Source organism: Vanellus vanellus, assembly GCF_965231255.1.
Source record: "Vanellus vanellus genome assembly, chromosome: 15".
Lineage (NCBI taxonomy): Eukaryota > Metazoa > Chordata > Aves > Charadriiformes > Charadriidae > Vanellus > Vanellus vanellus.
This window is the reverse complement of record NC_138920.1, coordinates 11,933,500-11,959,306: the sequence shown is the minus strand read 5'-3', so window position 1 is coordinate 11,959,306 and position 25,807 is coordinate 11,933,500. Positions and strand designations below refer to the sequence as shown.

The following is a 25,807-nucleotide window of genomic DNA, read 5'->3' as shown; positions in this document are numbered from 1 at the left end:
TGCAGCAAAATTTAAAAAGAGATTTTACATACCCAAATAGGGGGAAAAAAAGTGTATTTATCTGACCCATATAGGAATTAAAATATAAGAAATTAGCCAGATAATAAAATAATTTTGCTCTAATACATAGCCAACATTCCTGCCTAGCCACTAAGATGACGACATTTCTAGGCAGGATCTGAACAATGGAGAAGAAAATACAGATTTAATTCTACAAATCCTCTTCTGCAGCTGCTGTTGTGTGGATCTTCACCTGCTAAAACTGCAGCAGCAGCCAGGGAACTGCCCGGCAGGAGTTCTTAGAGGTGACTGTGAAAGTTGGTGTCACCGAGGTGCTTTTGCCCCCTTTGGCTGCCACATGCCAAAGGAGCAAAACCAATGGAGAATGTGTCAAACCAGCACAGTGTCTTTCATTCCATCATTGCTCTAAACTGCTGTGTGTACTTAGACAGCTCCTCAGTTTGATCCTGAAGTTCCCTCATGGCATCTGTGTTTGGATATTGTATTGCTGCATTTTTGGTGGCGACAGCCAGATTCTTCAAGAGGCTGCAAAATCGGCTGCTGCTGTGGAGAATGTCGTTCCGAGCATCTCTTTCTTGAGTTTCCTGGCAAAGAGAATCCACTAGCTTTTGTCCCACCATAATGATCAATTTGCTGTGGGATATGAAGACTTCAGGTGGCTGGTTGCTGCTCAGACTATTATTAAATACACCGATTGCCTTGTGAAGTGCACTGAAACACAGCTTACAGTGTTCGGGGAGAGCGATTTTTTTTCCAGAGTCCTGCTTGCTTTGAATGACAGTCTTTTTTGCAGATGGCAAAACCTGGAAAAAGGTAAAAAAAAAAAAAAAAAGACTCAGCTTGGTAGCACACTGTTTCTTTATTTGCTCTACCCTATATTCTTCACGTGTTTCTTCGCTTACAGGGACTTTTGTTAGTTAATAGTCTCCAATTAGTCCAGCCCAGGAGTCTTTTGCAATCATTTCTCTTTCCGTAAAGTTTGAGACCTCAAAGTGATATTTCCTCTAAACAAACTTCACCAAACACGATTTTAATAATGGATAGCACACAAAGTGCTGTAGCTAAACATCAATCCTTTCTACAGTCTGGACTTCAGGCTTTCAGATAGTACAGAACATTCAGACTTGATCTTTAATGGTGCTGACTTCATGAGGGTTATGAATGATTAAAACTGTACAATAACAAGAGAGTCAGTCCTTATACCAGTGCACGCCAAGATATTTTGAAATACTAACTCTCACAGCCTTATCCCAAATGATAGACAAAGGCAAGCAAATAAATAGCATGACTTTGAACTAGAGTGGTTCGTTACATCTGAGGAAAAGTAACGTTTTGCGCAGGTTTTCAGCAGTAATTCTAAGAACTAGTTCTGGGAAAATGAACTATGAGGAAACAAAATTGTTCTCTGTGGATAGATATGTGTCCAAATGCAAATCATTTTGAATTTTAGCAAGCACAGAAATCGGGGACTACAAGCCCTCATAAGTAATAGTTTTCAAAATCAGAAATACCTTTGGTTTTGAATCTGTACTCTTCTTTGCTACTTCTTTACCTGAAATGATTTTCTGTGCCTGTTACAAATCAAAATGAAAGCAAAGTTGAAATGGTTTATATAAAAATTTAAACATAAACATGTTTTTCTCTTATTTTGGGGGGAAACAACTACTTGCTATGCAGCCTTCACGTCACGGACAACAATGGTACATTTATTAGAAGCAACTGTAGGTTTTTTCCTACTGAAAATTTAGTGTCTGATCCTGCAAGATCTAAGACTGAAACCAACATCAACAAAACATAACATAACATTTCCTGAATTTGGAGGACAAGCCAGCATTTCTTTGTGAAACAAAGAGAGTTATATTCTTAGTAGACATTTCAGTAATTCTAAGGGGAATGATTCTAATGAACAACAAAAATTGTTCTAACAAATGAATTTGATAATTCACAGTAAGAGTTTAATTTGTTAAATCAAAATTTTATACGAAAGCATACTTTCCAATACACCTCAAGTTAGAGAGTTTACATCTCTTGTATAGTCAGAATCATGGAATGGTTTGGGTTGAAAGGGACCTTAAAGATCATCTAGTTCCCACCCCCCTGGCACGGACACCTCCCACCAGCCCAGGTTGCTCCAAGCCCCGTCCAACCTGGCCTTGAACACCTCCAGGGATGGGCCATCCACAGCCTCTCTGGGCAACCTGGGCCAGGGGCTCATCACCCTCAGAGTGAAAAATTTCTTCCTGATATGGAAGTCAAACAAACTTTGATAGTCACATCAAACAAACAAAATGTACTGGCAAGAAAAGAACTACTAGACAGAAGAAATAAATCACTAACTCCCAGCTAAAAGCTGCCTCTCGAATTAATTTAAATGGGCAAGCCAAAAATCTTTTCTCAATGCTGGCTGGCTGCCTGGGTAAATTCTCAAATGCCAGTTCTTTTTACTACTTAAAATTACTGATTGTTGTACATGTGCCATCTAGCACTCTAACAAAATCCTGAATTCACATAAAGTCTTCAAAATAGGAAGTAGTGCAAACCTAATTTGGCACTAGTGCAAAGATAAAATAGTGCTAATAGCTTAATATCTGCAAACAATCAAGAATATAGATAGTAAAATCCAGTTATACTAACCTGTAACTGAACATAATCACAGTCCTCAGTGGCATTTTCTTTTGGTTTCTCAGAAGAGATTTGACTTTGGTTGGGTTTATCAGGAGTATTTCTTTGAAGCGCATCTATTTCTATTCTTCTTGGCACTGTGATTTGTTTTGCGATTTTGTATTCTGGGTTCATTTTTGATTGCTTCATTTCTTGTTCTTTCTCATTCTTTCTGAAGAGAAGCTTTCCATTGGCAATGATGATGGATACAAACCTCTTGATATCATCTGGAATTGTGCGGGCCACCATAACAAAGCGATCAAGATCATCTGGGTTGTTCTGAGGTTTCTTGAGGACCAAAGTGTCTAGTGACCAGCTGCAGTTGTTTAGACCTTCTCTTGTTTCTGTTAAGATTTTGAATGAGTTCATAAGAATTTCGAGCTGTTTTTTAATTCTGGCCTGAAGGTTGTTATCAGTGAGGTAAGAGGCATTTACCTTTATGCCTTGAGCAAAGGCCAAGAATTCTCCCAACGATACCTTTATGTGATCAACTGCTCTATGGATTTCTTCAATGCTTTTCTCTAGGTGCTCTTGTAATCTCCATTTACTACTCACAAAGATCATTAAACTTGCGACTGAGCTGGATACACTGTGCTGCAATCTAGTCAGTGTCTCTATGGCTACGTCAAGGTCCAGTTTAATTTCTTTGGCAGGCTCTTCTGAGGATGACATAGAAAAAGACTCAGAAGAAGAGTTTGAGGATGTAGAGAGTGTGCTGCTTCTGCTGTCCGCACTAGAAACAGATAACCTGTCTTGTTCTAATTTGTCATCTCTTGAGAGCTGTGGAGGAGCACTGTATGCTTGGTCTCTAAAACTATCGCTGTGTTTTTCCATCTCTTTCTTAGACTGCAAAGCAGTGGGCAAACCTTTTGGAATGTCATAAACATTCTCTTCAGAGATCTGATTCTCAGCTTTTGGAGCCAGGAGACTTGGGGGTACATCACAGCTACCGTTTTGTGGCAAAAGGAGCACGTCCCGTGAGGATGGAACATCATAAAGATGGATATCTGGAAACGTTAATTTCCGTTGTGTTGGTGGAATATCATATAATTGTGGATTTACAACTTTGGCATCAGTATTTGCTGTTAGTGCCTTGTACCTGGCAGGTGGTATATCGTACAGCACCTGGTTCTCCAAGGAATGGCCAGAAGGGTTTTGTTTTAATCCTGTTTTTTCAGGTGACACTGGAATATCATAAATCCATTCTGACTTCCGAGGATTTGGCAAGGTGTTGTAATGGTCCCAGAACTTCTTTGGAGATTCATTTTCTGAAACATCAGTTTCTCTTTTGGGAGGGACATCATATAACTGCAACAGAGCACACAGGATTTATAAGCAGTGTTTTATACAAGAAATAAGGAACAAAACTGAATTCTCAGAGCATGCAAGCGTATGCAATTCCAGTAATGTCAATGGAACTGCACCACAAAACGGCTAGCCTGTAATTTTTATTTTCTTTCTAAAATGCACAAGCTGTACATATGAAGGTTAAAATATTCTGAGTACAGGTGATTAAATCATACAGCAGTGTCCCCAACCAGTGAAATCTGTGAGCTCCTCCTTGACTCCTTTGGGGTGGGAAACTTTCATAGTTTTCTGAAATGGCTACAAGAAAAGTGAAATGACAGTTTATTAGTAGGTAATGTTAAACACTCAGACTTTATTAGCCTCTGCATAAGAAAACAATTGATTTTCCAGTATCTCCACCCACATTCATATGCACACCCTGACAAAAAAATAAATCACCAGACACAACTGGCCATTCTCAAATAACTGCAATGAGTTTAAATTATTACTTGATACAGGTTTTCTAAGACAGATACAGATCTTGCCCAATGCCTTAAAAATACATGTATGCACAGCTGAAGTCTATAAGCTGGAAAATGCGAATGCAAGAGCACTTTGTGTAAGAAAATCCAGACTAAAACTGATTGATAGTCATTGGCAGGGGGGTTGGAACTAGATGATCTTTAAGGTCCCTTCCAACCTAAACCATTCTATGACTCTAATAAAAATTTTAGAAAGAACTGGCCAGGCCAGGCTTCCCCATCTGCAGAAAACATGCGTGAGAAGGGGAGCCCAGACCATGGTGTTTCAGACCAAAGCTAGAATTTTCCAAATTTCCCGTGAACAATGAATTCTAAGAAAATTTGATTTTGGAAGCAATGATAAACCGTGTCTCCGAAAGGAAATCTGCTCCCAGGCTGTTGCAGCTGGTCGGTACAACTGCTAACAGCCATGAAGATGTCAGGAATGCCAGCTTCAACGAGCAATCGCTGATACGCCAGCACCCTGGTTCTGGGTAGCAGCAGTCCGACTGTCCCTCCTGAACAGGCTCTGTGCAAGAGTGGCTTCTCCAGTCGTGGGGCAGCTGTGAACCTACAGCAGTTCTCTTTAAATCCAGAAAACCGGGAAACCTGAGATTTCCTGTGCTGGGATACTCTGCCCTGATATCCCGCACCCCAGCCATGGGCATGTGTGCTAAGGAGCCTGTCAAAATTCTCTTGGATCCTAAAACCATGGGGGAAACCTGAAATATTTGGCACTTAACTAATAAAGAGTCTTCATCAAGGCATTTTCTTTGTTGTGAAATTTCAGATCAGCCCTTTCTTCAAGGATGGTACTTGTCAAACAGTGGGGGAGATTGGAAGCCTGACATACACATCCCCCCACAAGCCAGGTGTGACACTCCCAAAAAAGGTGGCAGGACAGTGCTGCATGGAATGGTGACAGTTAGTTTCTTTCTGATTAAATATTACAAACAGACATTCAGCAATGTAAGGTATTGAATTTGCTTTTCACACTGTCATAAAAAGAAGTTAAGGCAAGCGATCTTGTTGCCTGCAGTCTAAAAAGCAAACGCACACACAGTGGTACTCCTAGCCCTGGTAGGTACCCTGATCAGCCAGGAGCCAGGTAGCATTTGTCTCTTTGATATGAAGGACAAAGTACTGAACTGAAGATGTGCTGGTCTTATCCCCACCATCACCTCGAGGGAGGCTGAGCACACGTGCCCAGCGAAGGCATTCTCTTGTGTCTGATGAGTCTTACTTACGTTGCCCACTAGCAAGTCCTTCTGGATAACGGCTCCTGCCTTTTCTGGGCTGGACATGATGTTGTAAAGCTGCTTCTGCTCTTCCTGGAAACCCTCAGTGGATCGGACCAGCACAGAGCCCTTTCGTGCGGTGGGCGGAGTGGCACCGCTCTGGTCAAAGGGAAAAAAACAGGTTGACTTCAATCCTTTTTAGCGCCCATTGAAAACTTCAGTGGAATCAAAGGCTTTCGGGCCATACAGTGCATAGCTCCAAGTTGGGACATCGTGGGTCAAACTCAACCCACTGGAGAGCTGCTGGAGCACCTTCCCGTGTTGCTGCACAGGAGGGCGGTGGACACTAGGTGGTGCCAGGCAGCCGCCACCTACACGCCTGGCGCTGGCTCTGAGCAGGAATCACCCCACTTAGACAACAAAAAGTGGGTTACACAATGATCTTTGTGGGTAACTTAATAAATGAATTAGAGTGGGCTCAACCCTGTGCTGACAGGTGCTGCCGAGGAGGGCAAGATGCGCAGGGAGGCTCCATGGACGTGCTCCAGTCCCGCACTCACCTTTGCGTGGTAGGTGACACGGGATGGTGCTGGGGCCTGGTGTTTGTCCCATCCTGGTGACCTGCACGGGCTACATGCAGTGAGCCGCAGAGGAAATGTGCTGACACTCGCTCTGCCCAGGGAAGCATGGTATCGAGAGCAAGATCACGCAACAGGACGCTTCGGCGGTAGATGCAATCGACATGTTGCCCTTACCCCAAGCGCATCATGGTTACACGATCTAATCTTTTGCGTTTTCTTGCCCAGGAGGCACTTGGTGTGTGTGACATTTAGTTTCTTTTTGTACATGCACTAGTGACTCTTCTGTAAACATCTTGAAATCTTCCCGATGAAATAACAGAGAGACCAGGCACATTTCCTGACAAGTAAGCCAAGGCAGAGAGGCTGACACTGAGAATTCCTCTGTGCCCTGCAACTCGGTGACGGTACAACTGAAAGTGTCTATTAGAAACATACCAAATTTAAGACACATTTCTCTAAATGTCTAACAAATTCAAAAGAAATCTGTTTTAGGCTTTGAACTTCCCTAAAAACACATGGGTTTCTGCCAAATTTTACAAAAAGCAAACAGGGAAACTAGCATTTATCTTAAAATCTATTGTGAGGTCCTACAGGGTGCCAGCTGCATGGGGGGACCATGGCAGGACTCACCTGCGTGAGTAAGGACTCCCGGCGCTGCGTGGATGGAACATCATACACTTCACCCCTGATATTTGGGACCGAAGCCCGGCATGCTCTCGGGAGAGTAAGCAGGTGCTTTTAGGGGGAAAACAAACAATAATGAGAAAGCTACAGTGAGCAGTAAGCTCAGGACATCTTTGAAAACTCAATGAGTTGAATAGGCCACCATTAGAGTAATCACTCTTAAGTGATTAAAAACCGTTCAGCTTTTCACTGATGGTGATAGACAGGAACTGACCTTACAAGCGGACAGGGTAGTTTTTCCTCATAATTCTCCTTTGACGGCATTTCTGCTTTATCTCAGATCAGATAAGAATTGGCACATACAAATCAAAGACGATCTGCCTTACTAACACCAAGGGAGGGAAAAGATTTGGAGAAAATCCAGCTCAGTTATCACTTACATCTTTAGACTCCCCAAAAGCAGAACCACTAAAAAAAGAGAGCAGGGGAATTTCTACTTCTCCAGTCTCACAGAGCCATTAGGTCAAGCTATATTTAGTGGGAGTAAGAGCAGCAAAAAGGTACAGGCTGGGATGTGTTATTCTGTAGTTATGAAAAACTGATTCATTTAGAAGGGGTAAACATAGTTACCTTAATGTCCTGTCCAGCTCCAGAAACAGAGAAGTCTGAGATGGGAATTATATTATTTGAGTTGATTACAGACTAATTCTCCTGTTTGCTTAAAACATCATTTCAAGAGCTATGACCAGATCTGTGGGACAATTAGTTAAGATGCCAAAATATGAATGTTGGGAAAGGACTTTTTAAAAAAAAAAAAAAAAAAAAAAAAAATCAACCCCAAACCCATGGAGTTTTGCTCATTTAGCATGGGTTTAGCCTGGCTCTCTGCAGCTAGTTTATAACTAGAGAATTGTAAACTACTGACCCACAGAAACACCGCTGTGTTAAAAAAAATTCTGTAAAATTGGAGGTAGTGTTCTTCATCACGTAAGCGAGTATTGATCTGACTAGGGTTAGGGGAAATGTGGTAGAGGAAAAAGACCGTAGCTTTACAGCTGCTTGTTTGCCTTTCTGAAAGCTCTTAGCTCTCATCTGAAGAAAGGGAACGATGAGTGACCAGAAATCCCCTTAGCGCTCTGTGATACGAGCCATCTTGCTTGCAAACAGAGGCAGAAAAGAAGAGACTTTCCTGAGTAGAAAGGGTAAAAGGTGAGCTGTATCCAGAAAGCCATCCTTAGCCGAGGTCTGTTTTCAGATGGACAAATCTTACTCCATATATAGCAAAAAGGAAACTCACCGAATACTATATCTTACTACTGCTTCAAGAACAAATTATTTTAAAACACTTTCAGCCACAGTAAAGCAAGAGGGTGCCCTGAATATTAGGCAACAAGTAAAGAAGTGACAAGGCTTTTCTACAGGGCGAAAGCACACAGGCTTTGAGGGATTTTGTTTTGTTTTATGGGTTTCAATCAGCTCCCTCAAAGACTTACAGTGGCTTTACCCAGCTGCTCAGAGGACAGCTGAGAATGCCAGGAACTTTGCCAGTTGTCCCATAGGATCTAAGCGGGGCGGTCCGGAGCACTGCGGTTCGTCCTGCGCTCGCACAGGCTGCTCAGCCCCGCGCCTCCCCGTGCATCTGCGTATGGCTCGTGACCACCGCGGTACAGCTGCGCGGTGACAGCTGTGACGCTGAGCAAGAGGCAGCTCAGGCAAACCTGAACTTCTAAATAATAAAAGCAGGCTAGGACTTTTTAAATTTTTTTTTTTTTTCTTTCTCTGTTAGAGTACGCAAGGCTTGGGTATAGAAACTCATGACATGACAGAGAGACGGGAACAGCCAAGGAGGTCTTCTGTCGGGCCATTCATTCAGATAAAGGATAATAGAAGATATTTTCAGCCTGATTTGCTGGCACAATATGGAAAATTTGTATCAATCCTGCATTCCATTTGCAAATGCCTTCTTTAGGGTTTGGAATACAGAGAAATCAGATCACAGTAAGTGCAAAAGGGTCTTTTGTAGCTATTATTCAGTCTGCGCTTGCAGTTATGGTGGCTGTACAGAAAGGTTGAATGTGCAGCTGCAGTGCTGAAAATTGGGTTTCAGTCACCAGAGATGCACAGACTTTGTCCATTTGCCAGACAGACGGAACCACCACCTTGGTTTCCATAACTTTCCTTTTGGCACAGTGGGAGGAAAGATGGCCGACTGAGCCCCATAAACGATCCTTAAATCAGCCTACAAGGCTATACAGTTCAGGGCTGAATTTCCTTCCTTTTTCAATTAAAATTTCTAATGCTATTTTCATACATGGAATAAAGAGCCACCCATGAAGAGCTCATGGGACTGAACAGAAACTTGCACTTGAACTCCCTCTCCACCTGATCTATTTACCTTTTATTATGAAAGATTCCCCGTTCATTTTATGCTGAAGAAAGCACAAGTTTTTGATGTTAAGACAACCGATGCAACGCTCAGTTAAATTACATGCTCCACTTGAACACCCAACGCAAGGAGCAGGCAGAAAGAAGAGGCTGGGCCAGGCAGCTGTAATGAAACCCTGGAAAACCAGGTTTGCAATTCCCCTCCGTAACTGGGGGGACTGGTGGCTGCTGTCATCCCACGCACCCTGGTCACTGTCTCAGCAGCAGCAAAACCAAGCTGGGAGAGAAACCGATTCAGGCCACACAACCAAACCCAGTGTCCTCCAGCACGTTTAAAGTAAGTGCTGCTGCTTTGTGCAAGCGTAGCGACAACCTTGAGTAGCAGAAGAGAGAGGCGGCAGCACTCTGAGCTTGCCAAAGTGCTGGGAATAGGAGAAACTAGACCGAAGGCAGCAATCACACAGCAGAGTGAGGGTTTTTTTTGTTTGTTTGTTTTTAATTTAATTACAAATTATCTTCCTGTGCAGATGGATGCGAAGACCTCACATGTGCCCAGAGGGCTCTGGATGGATGCATGCTGTAGATCATAGGAGAAAGTTCTGCCTCTTGTTATTTTAACTTTGGGGTAGGTTTGTAAATAATTTCTAGATTCTTCCAAACAAATGGTATATTCTTTACTTCCTGCCCTATTTTACAGCTGCTTTAAACTGTCAAAAAATGAGGGAGTACAGAACGTAGAGACTCTCATCTGTTGCCCAGAGCAGCATTTCTCACATAACGCTATAAACTGTAGTAGAATTGATGGGAGTTTCCTAAACACCATTTATCTGAATGGCTTTGCTGCAAATTCCACTGAAAAGCTCAGGCCAATAGCCTATATTATTTTCCCGCTCCCAACGATTGTTTTAGTGATAACATTTGTTACTTTTATAGCTGCTTATATTCTTACCTGGTTTGTTGAGCTTTGGGTCCTTTCGCTGAGCAGCTGCGCAGCCAAAGCTGGTACCTGGTAGATTCCTTGGGCAGGTAGGGGAGAGACCCTAGCTGGAGGTTTAACCCACCCCTCCATCTTCTCATAGGTAGATGACAACACGGTAGGCTTGGGGACGGAGGGAACCTGGTAGATGTTTTGTTGGCCCTCTGGCGACTCCACGGTGTCGCTCCGGGTGGAAGGAGGCAGGAGCACAGCCTGCGAGGCAGCGAGGAGCTGGAGGCGGTTAGCAGGGGCCAGGCCCTGCCTGCCATGGAGGGAACATTTCCACCAGCCCTCACTGCCGATGACGTTCTGGTCCAGAACCATCAGGATGTCTCCTTTGCGGAAGGCCAGCTCGTCCGAGCACTCTGCCTTGTTGTCATATAGCGCCTTCGCCAACGTATTCTGGGGAGAGAAAAAACACCGGCGTTGCACTGTAACACCCATAAAAATCTGGAGGAGAGGAGACCTTTAAGACCACAAAGTCCAGCTGTTAACCTAGCACTGCCAAGTTACCTGTAAACCATGTCCCTCAGCGCCACATCTACAGGTCTTTTAAATACCTCCGAGGATGGCAACTCGGCCGCTTCCCTGGGCAGCCTGTGCCAGCGCTTGGTAACCCTTTCGGTGAGAAAGTTTTTCCTAATACCCAATCTAAACCTCCCCTGGTGCAAAAATGTTAATTAGTTTCCAGGTTGGTGTTTATCTCCACCTTAACTTCAACTTAGTTCAAGTCCACATTAAATGGTTTTCACATTAAACCAACATTTCTCAGAGTGTTGGTTTCAGAGAGTTAAGTGTTTGCAGCCTGTGTCTACTATGTTCAGTGCAGTAAAGAAATAATAATCATACTGCAATATGCGTCTTCACCACCTCGCCCCCCCCCCCGAGGGTCTTGCAGAGCATCGCTAACGTTCATTACTTGGACTTTATAAACATCCCTATATGAAAAATAACTGATTTTTCCCACTGGCATTCTGTAAATTCTTTGCCAGAAGCTGCAGAGAAAACGCATCAACCATCCAAAAATAAAACTCATGCCTCCTTGCCTGCTACCCAATTTATCTGAGGACTTCAGCTGCACATGAGAAAGACTAATTATTTCTTACCTGAAAAAAAAAAAAAGAAAAAAAGAAAAGAAAAGAAAAAAAAAGAGTTGTTTATTTTCCTTTATTCCCCCCCCCCCCCCCCCGCTGCCCGAGAGCCTTGTGAAGACAGACCTCTCAGTAACATCAAGGCTAAGGGGGTTAGTAAGTGCCCCGTGGTAACACCAGTGGCGGAAATACTGCTGAAGAGCAGTGGTGGGCTGCAGTACTTCTGAAGACCCAGACTCCAGCCAACCCTGTCCATGTCCACCCCAGACTAGAGCGCTGGATCCCACTGGTTCAGAGCATTCTAGGCTAATGCTTTAGGTGACACATTAGCTCGGGGAAAAAAAGAAAAAAAAAAAAAACAGTCTATGCACACAGTGACACCACACAAGTAGCTCTGCCGGCTGGTAAGCCTTCATGGCAGGTCAGTGTGTTTGTGAGCTGATGTTCAGCTAAGCACACCCAAAACAGTGTCTGTGTTTCTCTCCATCACACAGACATCGCATGTATCTGAGTATTTCCATCTCCAGTATATCTTTCAGCATCTTCATGGAGTGCTTTATTGTAATTTTTTTTTTTTTTTTTTTTTTTAGACAGGAAACCAAGGAAGAGTAGAGTAAACAACTTTCCTAAGATCACAGAAAATCCGTGAGATAAACATGAATATTTGCTATCTCCCAGCTTCTTCACCACAGGGCAGCCCTACCTGTCTCAGCTGAAGCCCATAAATTTCTGGCAATCATGAGTGTGTAGATCACCACGTTTTATTTTTAGTGGATTTATTTTGGGTGTTTGCTTACTCATTACAAGATGACAGTTAAAAGAAAGAAAAGTAGTAGCAGCAGGTAGCTGTATTCACCCGAGGCATTTGTGCAAAGGGCAGAGCGCGCTGCGGACGTGGTGTTTTTCAGTACAAGATACCGTTTGCTTTCAGCTTTAAAATGAGACTGACCGCTTCCCAGTCAGTGGGACACTGGCTGCGTTTCAGTGTTAGTTTCTTATCAGAAAGTGCAAGTAATGTCCAAGGAGATAGTACCCAAATAGGAAACGTGATGCCTTGTATTTTTGCCCGGAGCATTTGCTGTAAAGCAACAGCTGGCTTGAAGCTGCAGCAGAAGAAAACCAATTTGTCAGCTCAGCTGATGGAAGTGGCCTGTTGTTAGCAGCACACGTTTCTTTGTCAGGGTGGCCGGGAACAATGGCCTTTTCACGATACATGGGCTCGACCACCAGCAGCTGCCAGAGATGGACAACGGTCCCATTTACTTTATGTCCCAGCCTGGCAAAGCAGTCCGCTTGTCTTGAACGTGGGAGCCCACTTTCTATCTGAACAATGCCAAATGCTCTGAACCACCTGTGGTGCTGTCAGGCCTTCGGGAATCCCACCACAAAGTGCAGCTCAGGGCAAGTTTGGGCTTCACACGACGTTGTTGCAATTGTAAAACAAAAAAAACAACCAACCAACCAACCAACCAAAAAAAGGAAAACAGCCAACTTTTCCTATTCTTCATCAGCGACACTTCCCAGTCTGGCTTAACATTTGATCCCTTCTTGCCGGGCACCGCACTGCCACGCTGAAAGGCAGACCCTCTTCTTTGGACCTCAAGAGGACGGGCAGAGGGACACTGTCCCCCCTTTGCAACCAGACAACCGAAGTGCAAAGAGCCTTATCCAGGCGCACGCAGGAAATGGGTGGCCGAGCCAGGAAGCCCAAACGCAGGAACTGAGCCCCTCTCTAGTGCGTTAGACAACAAGGCCGTCCTTCCCAGTTGCACCAACACAAACAAGAAGAAAATTTAGTTCACAGTGTGGTTTTAACAGGCGTCTAAATGTTGACATTTCCCCAGCTAATTCTTTCTTGTGAAAACAGCATACTAAATGCATTAGTGGGCCTAATTCTTTAATTGATCAAGGTATGAAACTGCACAAGTCTAATTTCAAGTTTCATTTGTTTTAGAGTAAATATGCCGATTTTCACTAGGTCAGAATTTGGCCTGTACACATCAGCGAGAATTTCTGCAAACAATTGCTGTCGACTACAACCTCAGTTATGCGGAGCGAGGAGGTACTCTTCCCACTGGTGGTGCTTCAGCAACAAGAAAACACGGCTGCAGCAGGTATTAGCGGGAGAAATAATTCCAACTGTTCTCTCATCTCTTTTCCTAGACATTGCTGGGTCTGCTTTGCTGCAAAACGAGTGAAGCCACAGAACAGCCAGGTCAGGGAAAGCAACAGGAAGGTCCAAGCTCCATGCAACAGCAAAGGTATTCCACAGAAGGGTTCTCAAAGCTCATCTGACCAACATTTCATTTGGCAAAGTCAGGTGAGTATGTTCAGGGGCACCCACATGGAATGAAAAGTTACATTTTAAACTTACACCATGAAAGTCACAAACCCTTTCAACAGAGGGGTCTCTTCGCTTGAAGTGCGGCACACATCCCTCTGGTTTTGCCAATAAAGCCGTGCAAACGTCCAAGGGCGAGCAGCCCACAGCCAGATACCAATTCAAAGCAGAACACAGTGGTTCAAATTTTGAAAGGTGGTCTCCGATTTGTGGAGCTCAAATTAGGGCACGTGCGCTCACATCTATAGACAACACAAATACCCAGAAACCTTTAAAATCATTTCAACTGCAAGCCAAGCAGGAGATTAAAAAAAAATTATAAGACACCGTAGAAAACCTGACCTAGCTGGAACAACAAATCTGTTTATAGATCATCTCATATCCCAACTGTAGGGCTGGAACCAAAAAAATTAAGACCCTGAATAGAAAAGTGATGGAGACAGGCACCAACCTCCAGATTATAGAACACAAACGAATTAAAAGATTGTCAGACCTCTGCAGTGGAGCTCTCAAACAGCAGAGGGAAAAAAAGAGGAAAAAAAAAAAAAAAAAAAGAAGAAGAAAGAAAAGCAAAGATTCTTCCATCTAAGGCAGTGCTAAATTAAATTTCAAGTTTCAGGACACATGGTCATTACTATAGAGTTGGAGCACCAATCTTTTCCATCCACTCTCAGTTTCAGTATTGCATAAGTGCACAGCAACATCGTTCTATTTTTCATGCTTTTCTTTCAGGAGTACTAGCCCACCACCAGCACAACAGCCCAGCGCTGGTACGGGTACAACTCCCAGTGACAGTGAAAGGCATTTGTGATCTAACTGGCTCGCAGCCCTTGGTGACATTTTTCAGTGTGTTTTTAAAAGGGTAGAGAAAATTAAGAAGGTATTTTAAGGATTTCTTATCCTTTTGACTTAGAACTAATCTCTGAAAGAATTTATGAAAGGAATTTATAAAAGCCTCTCACTGCAGTGCTGTATGAGGATGCAAAAAAAAATAATCCAAACCACAAAGACAAAACAAAAAACCCCCACCAACATCTTCCCTGAAGAGACTCTTCTGTGTATTTTCAGTGCCCGCAGCCCGGCAGAAAGCTGCAGCAATATGCTGAAAAACCAATACAAGCAGCACCACCCCACTGAAGTAACTTCATTTCTGCTGAATTCTAGTCTCCCCAAAAACACAGAAGGAGGAACATTTTCACAAGGCACAAAAACAACAGGACAAACAGGTCTGCCTTTATATTTTGCTCTGTTCTCCTTTGCTCCTCCATTTACAGGACTATTAAGGCCCCTTTATTTCTTGTTTCCTTTCCAAGCATCCTGGTGGCTCACTCGGTCCCTCAGGACCTGATCACACCAGGACTGGTGTGGAAGAGGCCTGTGAAGCATTTCTTTTATGTCATGTTATCGCCAAAAGAACATAGGCAATAGTGTTCATATAAGCTTCATTAGTTTTTAGGAGTCCCAGCTGTGGATTTAACAAGTATTAGCCTAGGATGCTGAAGCAGATGTTGAAAATCTGTCTAATACTGGTATAACAAACTGTACCAAACCCCCAGCAGTGCCTAACATCACGGGTGCTGATGCTTTTAGCTATTTCATACAAGATACTTAAAAGCAAGCATTGAACTAGCTGGTTTTGGTACTGGAAAGCGCTGTAGTTCTGGCAGCGAAGACCTTGCTATAGGTTAGCTGACCCTCTAGTGGAGTTTGAGGGGGTACTGAACCCCATGGTGCGAGAAGAGCCTGCTGGAGTCCCTGAGCTGGGTCAGTTTGGAAAGCTTAATGGGTTATATCCACGTCCCACTGAAGTTTAACCCCCCCCAGCAGCACTCCCACGAGGAGGGTATGGCCACGCTGAGTAAACCAAAGCACTGCGAGGTTGGGCAAGGGACCGCCACTCTCCCGCCTGCTCCCTGTCGACAACCGGCATCCAGCCCTCAGCTCAGCGTCCCACCGGCTCCATCTGCTCCCGGTGAGAAACAGAGTCACTGAGAAGCCGCTGGACACCAAATCTGTTCCGATTTGCTTTGCAAAGAAATTTCATTTTTTGAGACACTTATAAGAGAATTCATCTCAGGCTGTTACTTTTTTGATCCCAGTAACAGCAGGAGCAATTTTATAGACAAAAGTTACAGGTATATGGCAGGTAAATGCTTGATCCAACAGCAGAGATAGCCAAGGTCCACCAAGCCTATCTCCAGTTACATGGAGTGAGGTGATTTGTAGCACAGGCTCTGGCTTATTTGATGTGGGGCTATTTGTCAGAAATCGGTCCCTATCTACACTTTCAGCTGTCCGGGACATATGTAAAGAATCACTGTGGCAGCCCCTTTCCATCATGTAAGCAGAAGCATCTCTGACCTGCCATTAACTATAAACAAGTACTGCATTCCCAGGATCGCAGAGACCTTATGGGATGCTTAGCGAGGAGGAAGCTGTGCTCTGGGGCCAATGGGATCTGCATTTTTTCTTTATTACCAGAGGAGCGGAAACTGGCTGTCTAACGCTATCATCCACAAAATGCCATCTAGGGCCAGCTGTGTATAGCTCCTCATTATTTTATGCGATCTCGTTAATGTGTCCTTACAATAACCAATGTGTAATAAGTACTAAAGCAACACGGATGAGATCAAAGTGTTTTTCCTCCTTTGGCATTTGTCGCCTCCTCCCTGTCAGCAGCCCTGAAAGAAATCTCCCAAGACAAAGAACATCCTAAAAGCCAGTTCACCGCCCCACGAGAGTGCACCGCGGCAGACAGCGCCGTCACCCTTCTCTCACCGAGCAGATTCTAACGAGACGATGACACAGCGCAGACCAAGAGAACTGCGTTGTGCCCTCTGCAACCTCTTCCTGAGCCCTTGTTCTCCCCCATACAAAGTCTGCGACCTCGTTAGAGCGATGCAAATTAGTCACAGATCTTGAGCCAACTATAATGAATGGATTTATACTATAAGAGCTCTGGTAACACATGTTCAGTTAACTTAGGTGTGAAGAAAAGTTCTTGCGTCACTGAAGTGTGGCTCCTTTTATTGGAGTGTAGATCAGGTGTTATGATAGTAACTCTCCCTATAAATCTGACTTTTTATATCTTTATAGTTCATGTATCCTTATCCAGCAACGCTCCCGCTACAAAGCCTAAGAGCCCTTGGGACTCTTCAGAATGAAAGCTGTTAACTCATGTTTATTAATGAAGAGAGGGAAAATTTTAATTAAGAGTCAGTAAAGCTGATAATTATACAAATTTGTACAATTCTATATTATAAAATTCTAATCTTAAAATGGGAGTACTCACACAGACTGACATTTGTGCTCTATATACACAACAAATACCTGTGCTAAGGCAACACACCCCCTCACTGTTACTGAGATCTGATCCCTCTCCTATGCCAATCCCTCTCCTCAGCCTATAGTACTATGCAGCAGAAAACCACCACCCTCATAAAATATATGCAAGTGTTGCTGGAAAAACCCTTCATGATCATCAGATGATAATTTGAGCATCTTGCCTGGAAGTCTGCCAAAATAATTTCTGTACTCCCCTCTTCCCACTCAGTTTGTGTTTGGAAACTCCACTTCACTACTACATACTACCTCATGTGACACATAGGTACCGTAGTACTTCACAGCACTTTAAATAATAATTAAAAAAAAATATATAAATTTTTCCTCAATTGTCTTAAATTTGCTTCTTAAAAAACCTATTGAAATAATCTAAAAAGAGAGAGAGTTTTAATCATGGGAGGTTTTGTGGATGAAGATAAATATTTCTTAGCTGCATTTTACACATAAAAAAATATCTGTAAGCACTTTTACGCAGGAAAATGGGACTTAAAATATTTGAGAAGGAAGAGATACAACTAGAGGCAGCAGGTTGTGTTTGCTAAACAGTTATGTTCATGCATCAGTGACACCCTCTGACATGTTTACAGAACTGTTTCCAGTTAATCTCTTCACCTCCCAACAAAGCCAAAGAAATAAACATTCTCCAGTGCCCCCTTAGCTGGGAACAGACTTCCCAGAGCAGTCCCTTTTAAACGGTTGGCCAAGTTGAGTCACTTTAAGTTTTGCCCAATTCAGTTAATTGCAGAGAGATTTCACATGGTCAACGTACACAGAAGAAAGAAGAGTTTGTCTTAAACACTCAGATCTTTCTACACGCTCATGGCGTCCATCCAGCGGTGGGCTCTGCACCTCCCACCTGATGTGCACCATTTTCTGTGACTTGCAGAAGGAAAACTGTGACTTATTTTGGAAAATAAATGTTCTTGTTATAGAGGAGCTTCAGATCTTTTTGTACAAGTTTCAACAAGGAATGGATGGCAGGAGTTGCTTTTATTGCAAAGTGTTTGCAATTTTTATTCAAAGTGTTAATTGATTTTTGGAGGGTGGAGCTGGGTGCTAATCATCAGGTTCTAAATTCTGAATGGTCAAGCAAGTTTTTGATAAAATAAAGAATGGCCAGTTGCTAACCTTCGGGCAGACCACCTAGATGGAAATTGTGCAGCTTCACATTAGTCAGTGCTGCAGGGGTGGGAATTACAAGCCAGTTCTGTTAACATTCCCCAAACTCCCTTTTCTCCACTAATATAGTTAATAAAATTCTAGCTGTGTTAAAATCAACAGTTCTCAGTGTGATCAAGACTTCATTCCCATTTGTAGCATTTTTGCCTGTGTGGTCTTACACCCCGGTTCAAGGAAAAATAAACTGCCATTTCCTGGGATTTAAAAAAACAGACTAGGTATGTATTTCTGGGGTTTGGTTCCTCCCACTATCCAAAGGCTTTTGCCCATATGCACCAAAATTACCTTTTTGGCTTTTCTAAGCCTTTTAGTATCTTGATTACATTTTGCTACAACATTTGTTTCCAAACATAGATTTACAGACACAGAAAAGTCCGATGAGTACAAGTTTTCTTCTTCTGCCTCCCAAGCAACAGATGCTTCACAGAGACCCGCTGGAGCAGGGTCCTCGCTCTCCTTCCTCCGCCTGCCCGGGGAACGGGCAAGAAATCCCCAGGGCAGGCTGTCAGGAGCAAAGAGCAGATTTTTGGTTTGCAGTGACTGCCGTATATTCTTCCTCCCGGGCGCACAAGCACGAGGGATGCCATCCCCGCATCCGTCCCCTCTGACCTGCGGCGGAGTTTCGGCAGATGCCCGGGATGCGGCAGAAGTGACAGCAGAGGCTCAGGGGTGGGTGTCCTCTGATTCAGTATGAATCAGCAGCACCACCACAACTCCCAAACGCTGCCACTTCCTCCAGCTCTCTCACTGCAGTTATCTGCCCCAAAACATTAATTCTTTTTTAAGACCACCCTTTTGGACGAAGTTTCATTTATCTGAATGAATGATTTCTCTGGGGAAATGAAGGGGATGGTTTTCTCCCTGCCCTAATCCCAAACCTGCATGACGGCTCCCGTGCGGCAGCTGTACGCTGCCCCTTCCCCTGTCATCGAGGGGACACACACGGTGATCGCACAGACCCTGCCCGAGTCACAGCTGCCACCTCAGGCCGAGAGACCCAGTTCATCTCACAGCGAAAGACATTCTGCTCAGCACAAATCAAGCTGATGCTCGGTGTCCATCTGCGCACTGTGCTGGACGCCTGGGCAAAGGCATTAACCTGGGACTGTAAAACAGATTTGATCCATCCATTTATTCACACCCCCCCCCCCCCCCAGCAGAATTTCCTAAAATGAGCACTGCCACCACTCCTTTCCTCTTTTGAGCTTCATTTCTCTTTGCAAAGAGCACTGCAGGACATGGTCACTCGTTATCCTAGAGTGCACACACTTTCCCAGGCTCACAGAACTCATCTTGAAATTATTTGACGTTTTCTTCATCAAAGAGTCACTCAAGTTGTTAAAACGCTTCCATACCCATTTTCCAGTAATGAGCAGAAAAAACCCCAAACATGATCTTTTTTGACATAACATATAACTCAAATGTTAATCGTTTAAGCTCATTATTTCCAAGAAAATACAGAACGAAAGGGATGTTCTAATGGCCAGCCAGGGTCATTCATGGTAGTCTTTTTAATAAGGCTTATTATTGCTTCATATGCACAGTACAAAGCCTTACCCACCATAGCCCCACTGTTGTTCTTGATAAACCATTTTTTTTTAACTTAACTTGGATTGTATTTAAAAAACGAAGACCATGTGCTCTGTTAGTAACACGCAAACACCAACAGTGCGCTTTGAAGGGGACCCTCCTGACAGACAGAGATTTCCCACTCCGTACACTTCCACTGCTGACGAAACAAGCAAAGCCATTAGACTGACTGCAACAGAAACAAATTAATCGCGTACTTACATTGACCTTCATTTTGTCGTCTCCTGTTTCCCTGTTACTCCATCACCTACGGAGGAGGATGTGGTCTCCCCCAGCCCAGTTCCCTCGACGGGGCGGGAGCACTGGAGGGTCGGGGCGGGAGCCTGGAGAGCAAACGCCCAACCCCTTCCACCTCCTGCTGCATCTGCCGGGAGCCCCAGAGAAGAGCAGGGAGCTAATTACGTAGCAAAATTATCTCCAGGGTGCAATTGGCTTGCAGCTGCTAATGCTAATGAGGGCCTGGTGCCGGACGGACAGATGTCCCTCCTGCAGAGCCCCCCGGGGAAATGCCTCTTCTGCTTTGCAACCTTTCTGCTCTTGCATCTTCCCAGCGATACACAGGGGAGTGTGGATGGACCAGAAAGCCACGATTGGCTTTGAAAGCATTTCTACAGCATCGCTTTTTACTCCTGTTGTTGTTGTTGTTTTTAACTTAAAAGTGGTTTGATATACTTTGAAACTTTCATATTCAGGTCTCTAGAAACCTGAACAGATCTCCTTTGCTGTTACAGAAATCCCTGCAAAATAATCACACTCTTCAGAGGCAGAAAACCTGAGAAGGAAAGCTAAACATTAACAGCAGCCAAAGGGTTTCATTTCTTTGATTATTGAAAAAGAAAATGTGATATTAAATAAGTGCTGTTTAAAATTATCCATAGTTGTTATTTGCGCAGCAGCAGCCCTGCCCAGGTTATGCTTATGGTAATGCACTGGTTTTACCGCTTTGTACTTGTTAATATCTCGAGGTTTTCAAACTTGTACTGGTTTTGCCTTTGTACATGCTGCCTTTTCTCTGGCAAACGCCTTTTCCTTCCTCTTTCCACGGTAGCTCGAAGATGAAATTAGACACTCACTCCCAAACCCACAATCACGTAACTAGAAAAGCAATGCCTCTTGAATAGAAAATGCTGAATTGAAAATGCTTTCTCAACAAAATCTACACCTCAGGGCTGGGGCTGGGAGCAGACGAGCAGCAAACGCCATTGTCCAGATGGGAAAGAATTCCTGGCACAAAGCAGCTCATTTGAATGCCTTCGGGGGTTTTCTTTTCTTTTCTTTTCTTTTCTTTTCTTTTCTTTTCTTTTCTTTTCTTTTCTTTTCTTTTCTTTTCTTTTCTTTTCTTTTCTTTTCTTTTCTTTTCTTTTCTTTTCTTTTCTTTTCTTTTCTTTTCTTTTCTTTTCTTTTCTTTTCTTTTCTTTTCTTTTCTTTTCTTTTCTTTTCTTCTCTTCTCTTCTCTTCTCTTCTCTTCTCTTCTCTTCTCTTCTCTTCTCTTCTCTTCTCTTCTCTTTTTTTTTTTTTTTTTAGTATTACAACCAGCAGTTTTACTCGTTTGAACATCCCACTCACGCAGAAGATAAGGAACAGCACTTCACTTACTGCCCTGGAATTTTTCAGGTGCTACCAGCATTTGAAATGATCTAGAAACACAAGTACCAAAGGCACAACTTGTGGCCACAAAATGATTTTCAAATACAATTAAATGTTCTCTTGAATCGGTCCCAGAGAGGACCCTGCCATGCCGGGCAGGAACACCCTCCGCAGACCCTGGCAGCCCCACGCCGGGGCAGGGACGGAGGAGCGGAGAAAACGGGGCGATAATGAGGGAGCAGCAGAAGGCAGAGACCTCTTCCCCCCGCCCCAACCTTCTGTGCCACCTCCTTGAAGGGACTGGGGCCGACTGGGTGTACCCCTCACAAACATAAGGCAAGTTGAGACTAGGAAGGGGGAGAAAAGGTGTTTACTTAAAGTGTTTGCTTAATTGTTTATGGTTTATTCTTGTCCGATCACCTGAATCGGCGATGAGGAGTCTGTGTGAACTGGCAGTAAATTACATGAAGTGAAAATTCCCTGGGTTGAGACCGTTTTGCCCCTGACAGAACTCAAGTTTTACCTCTGAGATTTCCCGAGGGAAGCTGGGCACCGAGCCCCCCTCCGCCCGACTGCGGCCCCGACAGCAGCCCCAGTGTCTTGTCGGAGGCCGGGAAGCGGAGACTTCACGTTCTCGCCCGTATTTCCTCCTGGCGATTGAAGTGACTCCTTGCTCAATGCATTAGCTCTGGCAAATCCCAGTTTGAAGCACGTATTTGCTCCCTGGTGTTTGAGGTGGGGGCTGGGGGTGGCGGGAGGGACCTCACAGAACCAAATCTCACACAGTCCCTCATGCGCTTGTTTGTGGACTACGTAAACCGGGCATTTTGGAAGGACGGATAAACTTCAGATCAACTTAATGTGTGTTTAAAAAACTCTCCTATTTGTTCCTTTAGCAGCAGCAGGGAAAATGTTGTCAAACAGTACCAGAAGTATTTCCCAAGCACAGCCGTCGCACCGACTGTGTTTTAAATTGCACCGGAGGTGCAACGTTTCCTGTGCAGACTGTGTCGCAGGTGGGTGTGCAACAAGAAAGAAGTAACATCAGTCCTCTGGCTGTGCCCATGTGCTGAATTCATTTCCAGAAATGGTTTTCCTTGTGAAGGCGGAATAGTTGGGGCACAGCGACAGTTGCAAAGCGTTACCTGTCACAGTAAAGCTACTGATGGTTGGCACATGGGGCTTCGAGGAGTCCATGTCGCAGAAAAACCACATCCTTGGTATTTTCATATTAAGTATAATATTAAAATATTATAGTAAACAGTACTGCTAGGGTAGTATGAACCTTAATAAACAGCTCAAAAATGATACTGCAGTGTCCTGGTTTGAGGTAAAACAGAACCAATTTTGTTCAGTAACGTGGCTTCTTCGCGGGGCCTCTTCTAACTACTGAAATTAACCGCATATTGTGCGGAGAGCGTTCGCTCTCTCAGAGCGATCAGACCAACGCTCACAGCCGATGCCCGGGCGTGGGATGCAGAGGGGCTCTGCTTATACTCATTGCTCCAACCCCCACGGCCAACCGACTCTGTTATGTGCCCCGTTGGAGGGTCGGAAGCGGAAAAGCATAGTGGGGTCCCACCTGCGGGGAGGAGCGGACAGGACAGGTGACCCAAAACTGACCAACAGCGTATTCCATCCCATCTGCCTCATGCTCAGTAGAAAAGCTGAGGGATCAAAGGGTCACGGGCTCTTCCTTCAATGGCCGACATCTGAGGAGGACTCTGTTCGTCTGCCTGTGATCCCAATCCAGAATCCAGATCCGGAATCCAGTTCCGTCACTGAGTCCAGCCTGGGACTGCCCCAGTGCCAGCCGGTGACGTGATTGTCATCTCGGGAGCTTGATATGGTTTTGTATATATATTTCGTTATTTCTTTTTATTTTATTATTATTATTTCATTGAAGTAGTTTAGTTCCTTCTAAACTCATAAGTCTCTTTTTCCTCCTCTGCCTCTCTCTTTGAAGAGGGGTAGAGGGGAGCATCTGTCGGTCCCATCTGGGGTCCCTCAGGCCCCCAGTGGAGGATTTGGCCTAAACCACAACATGCAGGAAGAAATTTGACTTTTTCAATTGTTATTTCGGCTGAATTTGACTGGGTGTGCTACAGCTGTGTCTAAAGATCTCACAGCAGCACAGGAAACCAACTTGCTACCATTACATTTCTTTAGCCATTGGCAATCCTTTTCAGAAAACTAAAAATATCATACCTAGAAATAGAAACTCTTCTCTGTATAGAAATGAAAAATGTCCTGCATATTTTTTTTTTCAAATGTGAAAAACAGTCCCCTTATCTTTACGTGCCTCAATGGAAAATTTTGAGTGCAAAAAAATGACTCATCGAGCTAGTACTAAGCTTTGTTCCCCGCTATATTTTGTATCAAATTTCCAGGAGGCAGTTTATTTACAGTAAACACTGAGCTCATAATCCAGGATGAAAATAATAATTCCATTACGCTGCTTATGAGACTTGCAGACAGTAGGACAATCGAGGCACTGACTTTGAATCGAGGTTTCAGCATTCTCTAACCATTATAGCTGCAGCAGGGTATTTTATCTATGTATATATATAAAGATATACTAGAAGCAATATGAATACACAAATAAATGTAACCCCCCCAATAAACTAGTTCCAGTCTTTCAAATGAAACAAATACAGTACTTCAAAATTCCTTCTGTTTTGCGTGTAACGTAGGGAAATTATCTACCACACAACAGGTCACCTGGACTGTCACTGGAAGTCCCTGACAATATAACCGTGTCTCCAATGTTACTACAGGATGGCACTCCGTCAGCGGGAACCCTGAAGTTATATATTCATTATTTCACAAATGTGCTTATTCACAGGTATTTGCTTTATTCACAGGAGTCACAGGAATCCTGCTTTATTCAGTGCCCTCCCCGAGAAGACATTTCTTCCGGTTAGTTTTGTCACAACAAAAAGCGGAGGGAGGCAGTAGGTACAGGAGCATCGTAAAGAGCCCTCTGTCCACCTCGAGATGAGAATACCAAACCTCGCCAACATCACCAAGCGTCATGCTGAATTCGAACGCCGTACCTACTCTAGGAGCCTTTTTTCTTCCTTGTTTATATGCTTTACTCAAAAAAAAAAAAAACCCAGACATACCTTTGCAGTTCTGTTGGTTCTTCTGTTTTTATCCATGGTTGTCATGCAGCAGCAGCGTCCCTTTGAGCAATACAGAGAATTACGGCAGGATGAGGAGAAGTCGGCTTTGCACAGTCACCCCGTGTTAGGAACTACGTCTCAAGAAAGCACATCTGACAGCTCTACCCTTGAAAGCATTTAGGAATTCGCAGAAAAGATTCTCATAAAAGATAATTTTTGTGACAACAGACAAGATTAAAAAGACCAGGATGCAGAGCAGAAAAAAACCCTATTAGTGTTTAAGAGTGAGAAAAAATGTCTGCGAGTGGAATTTTCCTTGATCTCTCTTGTCACCAACTTGTCGCAATTAACCGCAGTTTGAAGTCTTACCCTTCTGTTTTGCTACATGTTCCTGTATTTCCCCTTTTAGAAATGTAATGAATACAAGAGTACTACGTCCCACAAGGGGCTGCGCAACGCTTGATACAAACGAGACCGCCACAATCCTCTCAACTCAGGACTTCAAAACCACCATTTTTCACACCATCCAAAGTTGTCTCAACACGTAAGGCACCGATACCACCTTTGGTTCTAGCGGGGCTTTGTGAAACCCCCGTGTATTAGCACCCATAGCTGGGGTGAGCGCCGGGTGGGACTGCTCCTGGCTGCACCCAGGCTGAAGCACACACGCACACGAGGCACCGCGTGGGCTTCGGCCCCCGTCCCGCAACCCCCTGCTCAGCGAGACGGGCAGTTCCGCTGCAGCACGTTTGAAGGGTCCCTTACAGCCGCACCGAGAACTTCCCAACCTCAACTACAATTATCTGAACTACTTTTCCTTTATCGCACTTCGGTTTTTCCTGGGATTCAGTCTGGTGGAAAAATAGCCTCTGCGTCCAGGAAATGAGAAATATTTGTCCCAGACCAGTATCCCCTCTTAGGTGGGAAGTTTGAAATCTTTTTCAATGGGTGGCAAACAAGCTTAATTCCAGAAGCGGCCTTTTAGGAAAGACTTTCCCTGGAGCCGTGTGCCGGTTACTGACGGCTGAGTCAGCATGCCGAGGAATGCTGAAAGACGCAAAACCGTAATTATGATTTGTGTCCAAAGTTGCTTTGCTTTCGGGTCAGCACAGCTCGTTGGCCCAATGTGTTAGCTGTGGCATTGCCTCACCGCGTTTCCACGACAGCTTCTTCCGGGGAGAGGCAAGAGTGGGTAACGTGCCAGGTGGGTACAAGGGACCTTCAGACAGGTGACGGAGACTTTCCCTGAGGAGGTGAT

At 44.1% G+C, this 25,807-nt stretch overlaps 2 protein-coding genes across 2 annotated transcripts in view; both read right to left on the bottom strand.

The window, feature by feature from the left end:
* The window catches only part of RTF2 (replication termination factor 2), a 43,876-nt gene extending 31,539 nt beyond the window's left edge, over positions 1 to 12,337 (bottom strand). The window contains exon 1 of the mRNA XM_082491273.1: positions 12,334 to 12,337. The gene's annotated coding sequence lies outside the window, so the exon portion shown is untranslated. The remainder of the gene's footprint in view (positions 1 to 12,333) is intronic.
* On the bottom strand, positions 232 to 24,594 carry CASS4 (Cas scaffold protein family member 4; the record flags this gene model as incomplete). Its single annotated transcript, XM_082491271.1, has 6 exons — positions 232 to 824; positions 2,656 to 3,990; positions 5,738 to 5,887; positions 6,940 to 7,044; positions 10,268 to 10,696; positions 24,550 to 24,594. 6 exons carry the CDS (start codon positions 24,592 to 24,594, stop codon positions 411 to 413), a joined length of 2,478 nt encoding a protein of 825 aa, XP_082347397.1. The 3' UTR covers positions 232 to 410.
* Positions 24,595 to 25,807: the final 1,213 nt, after the last annotated feature.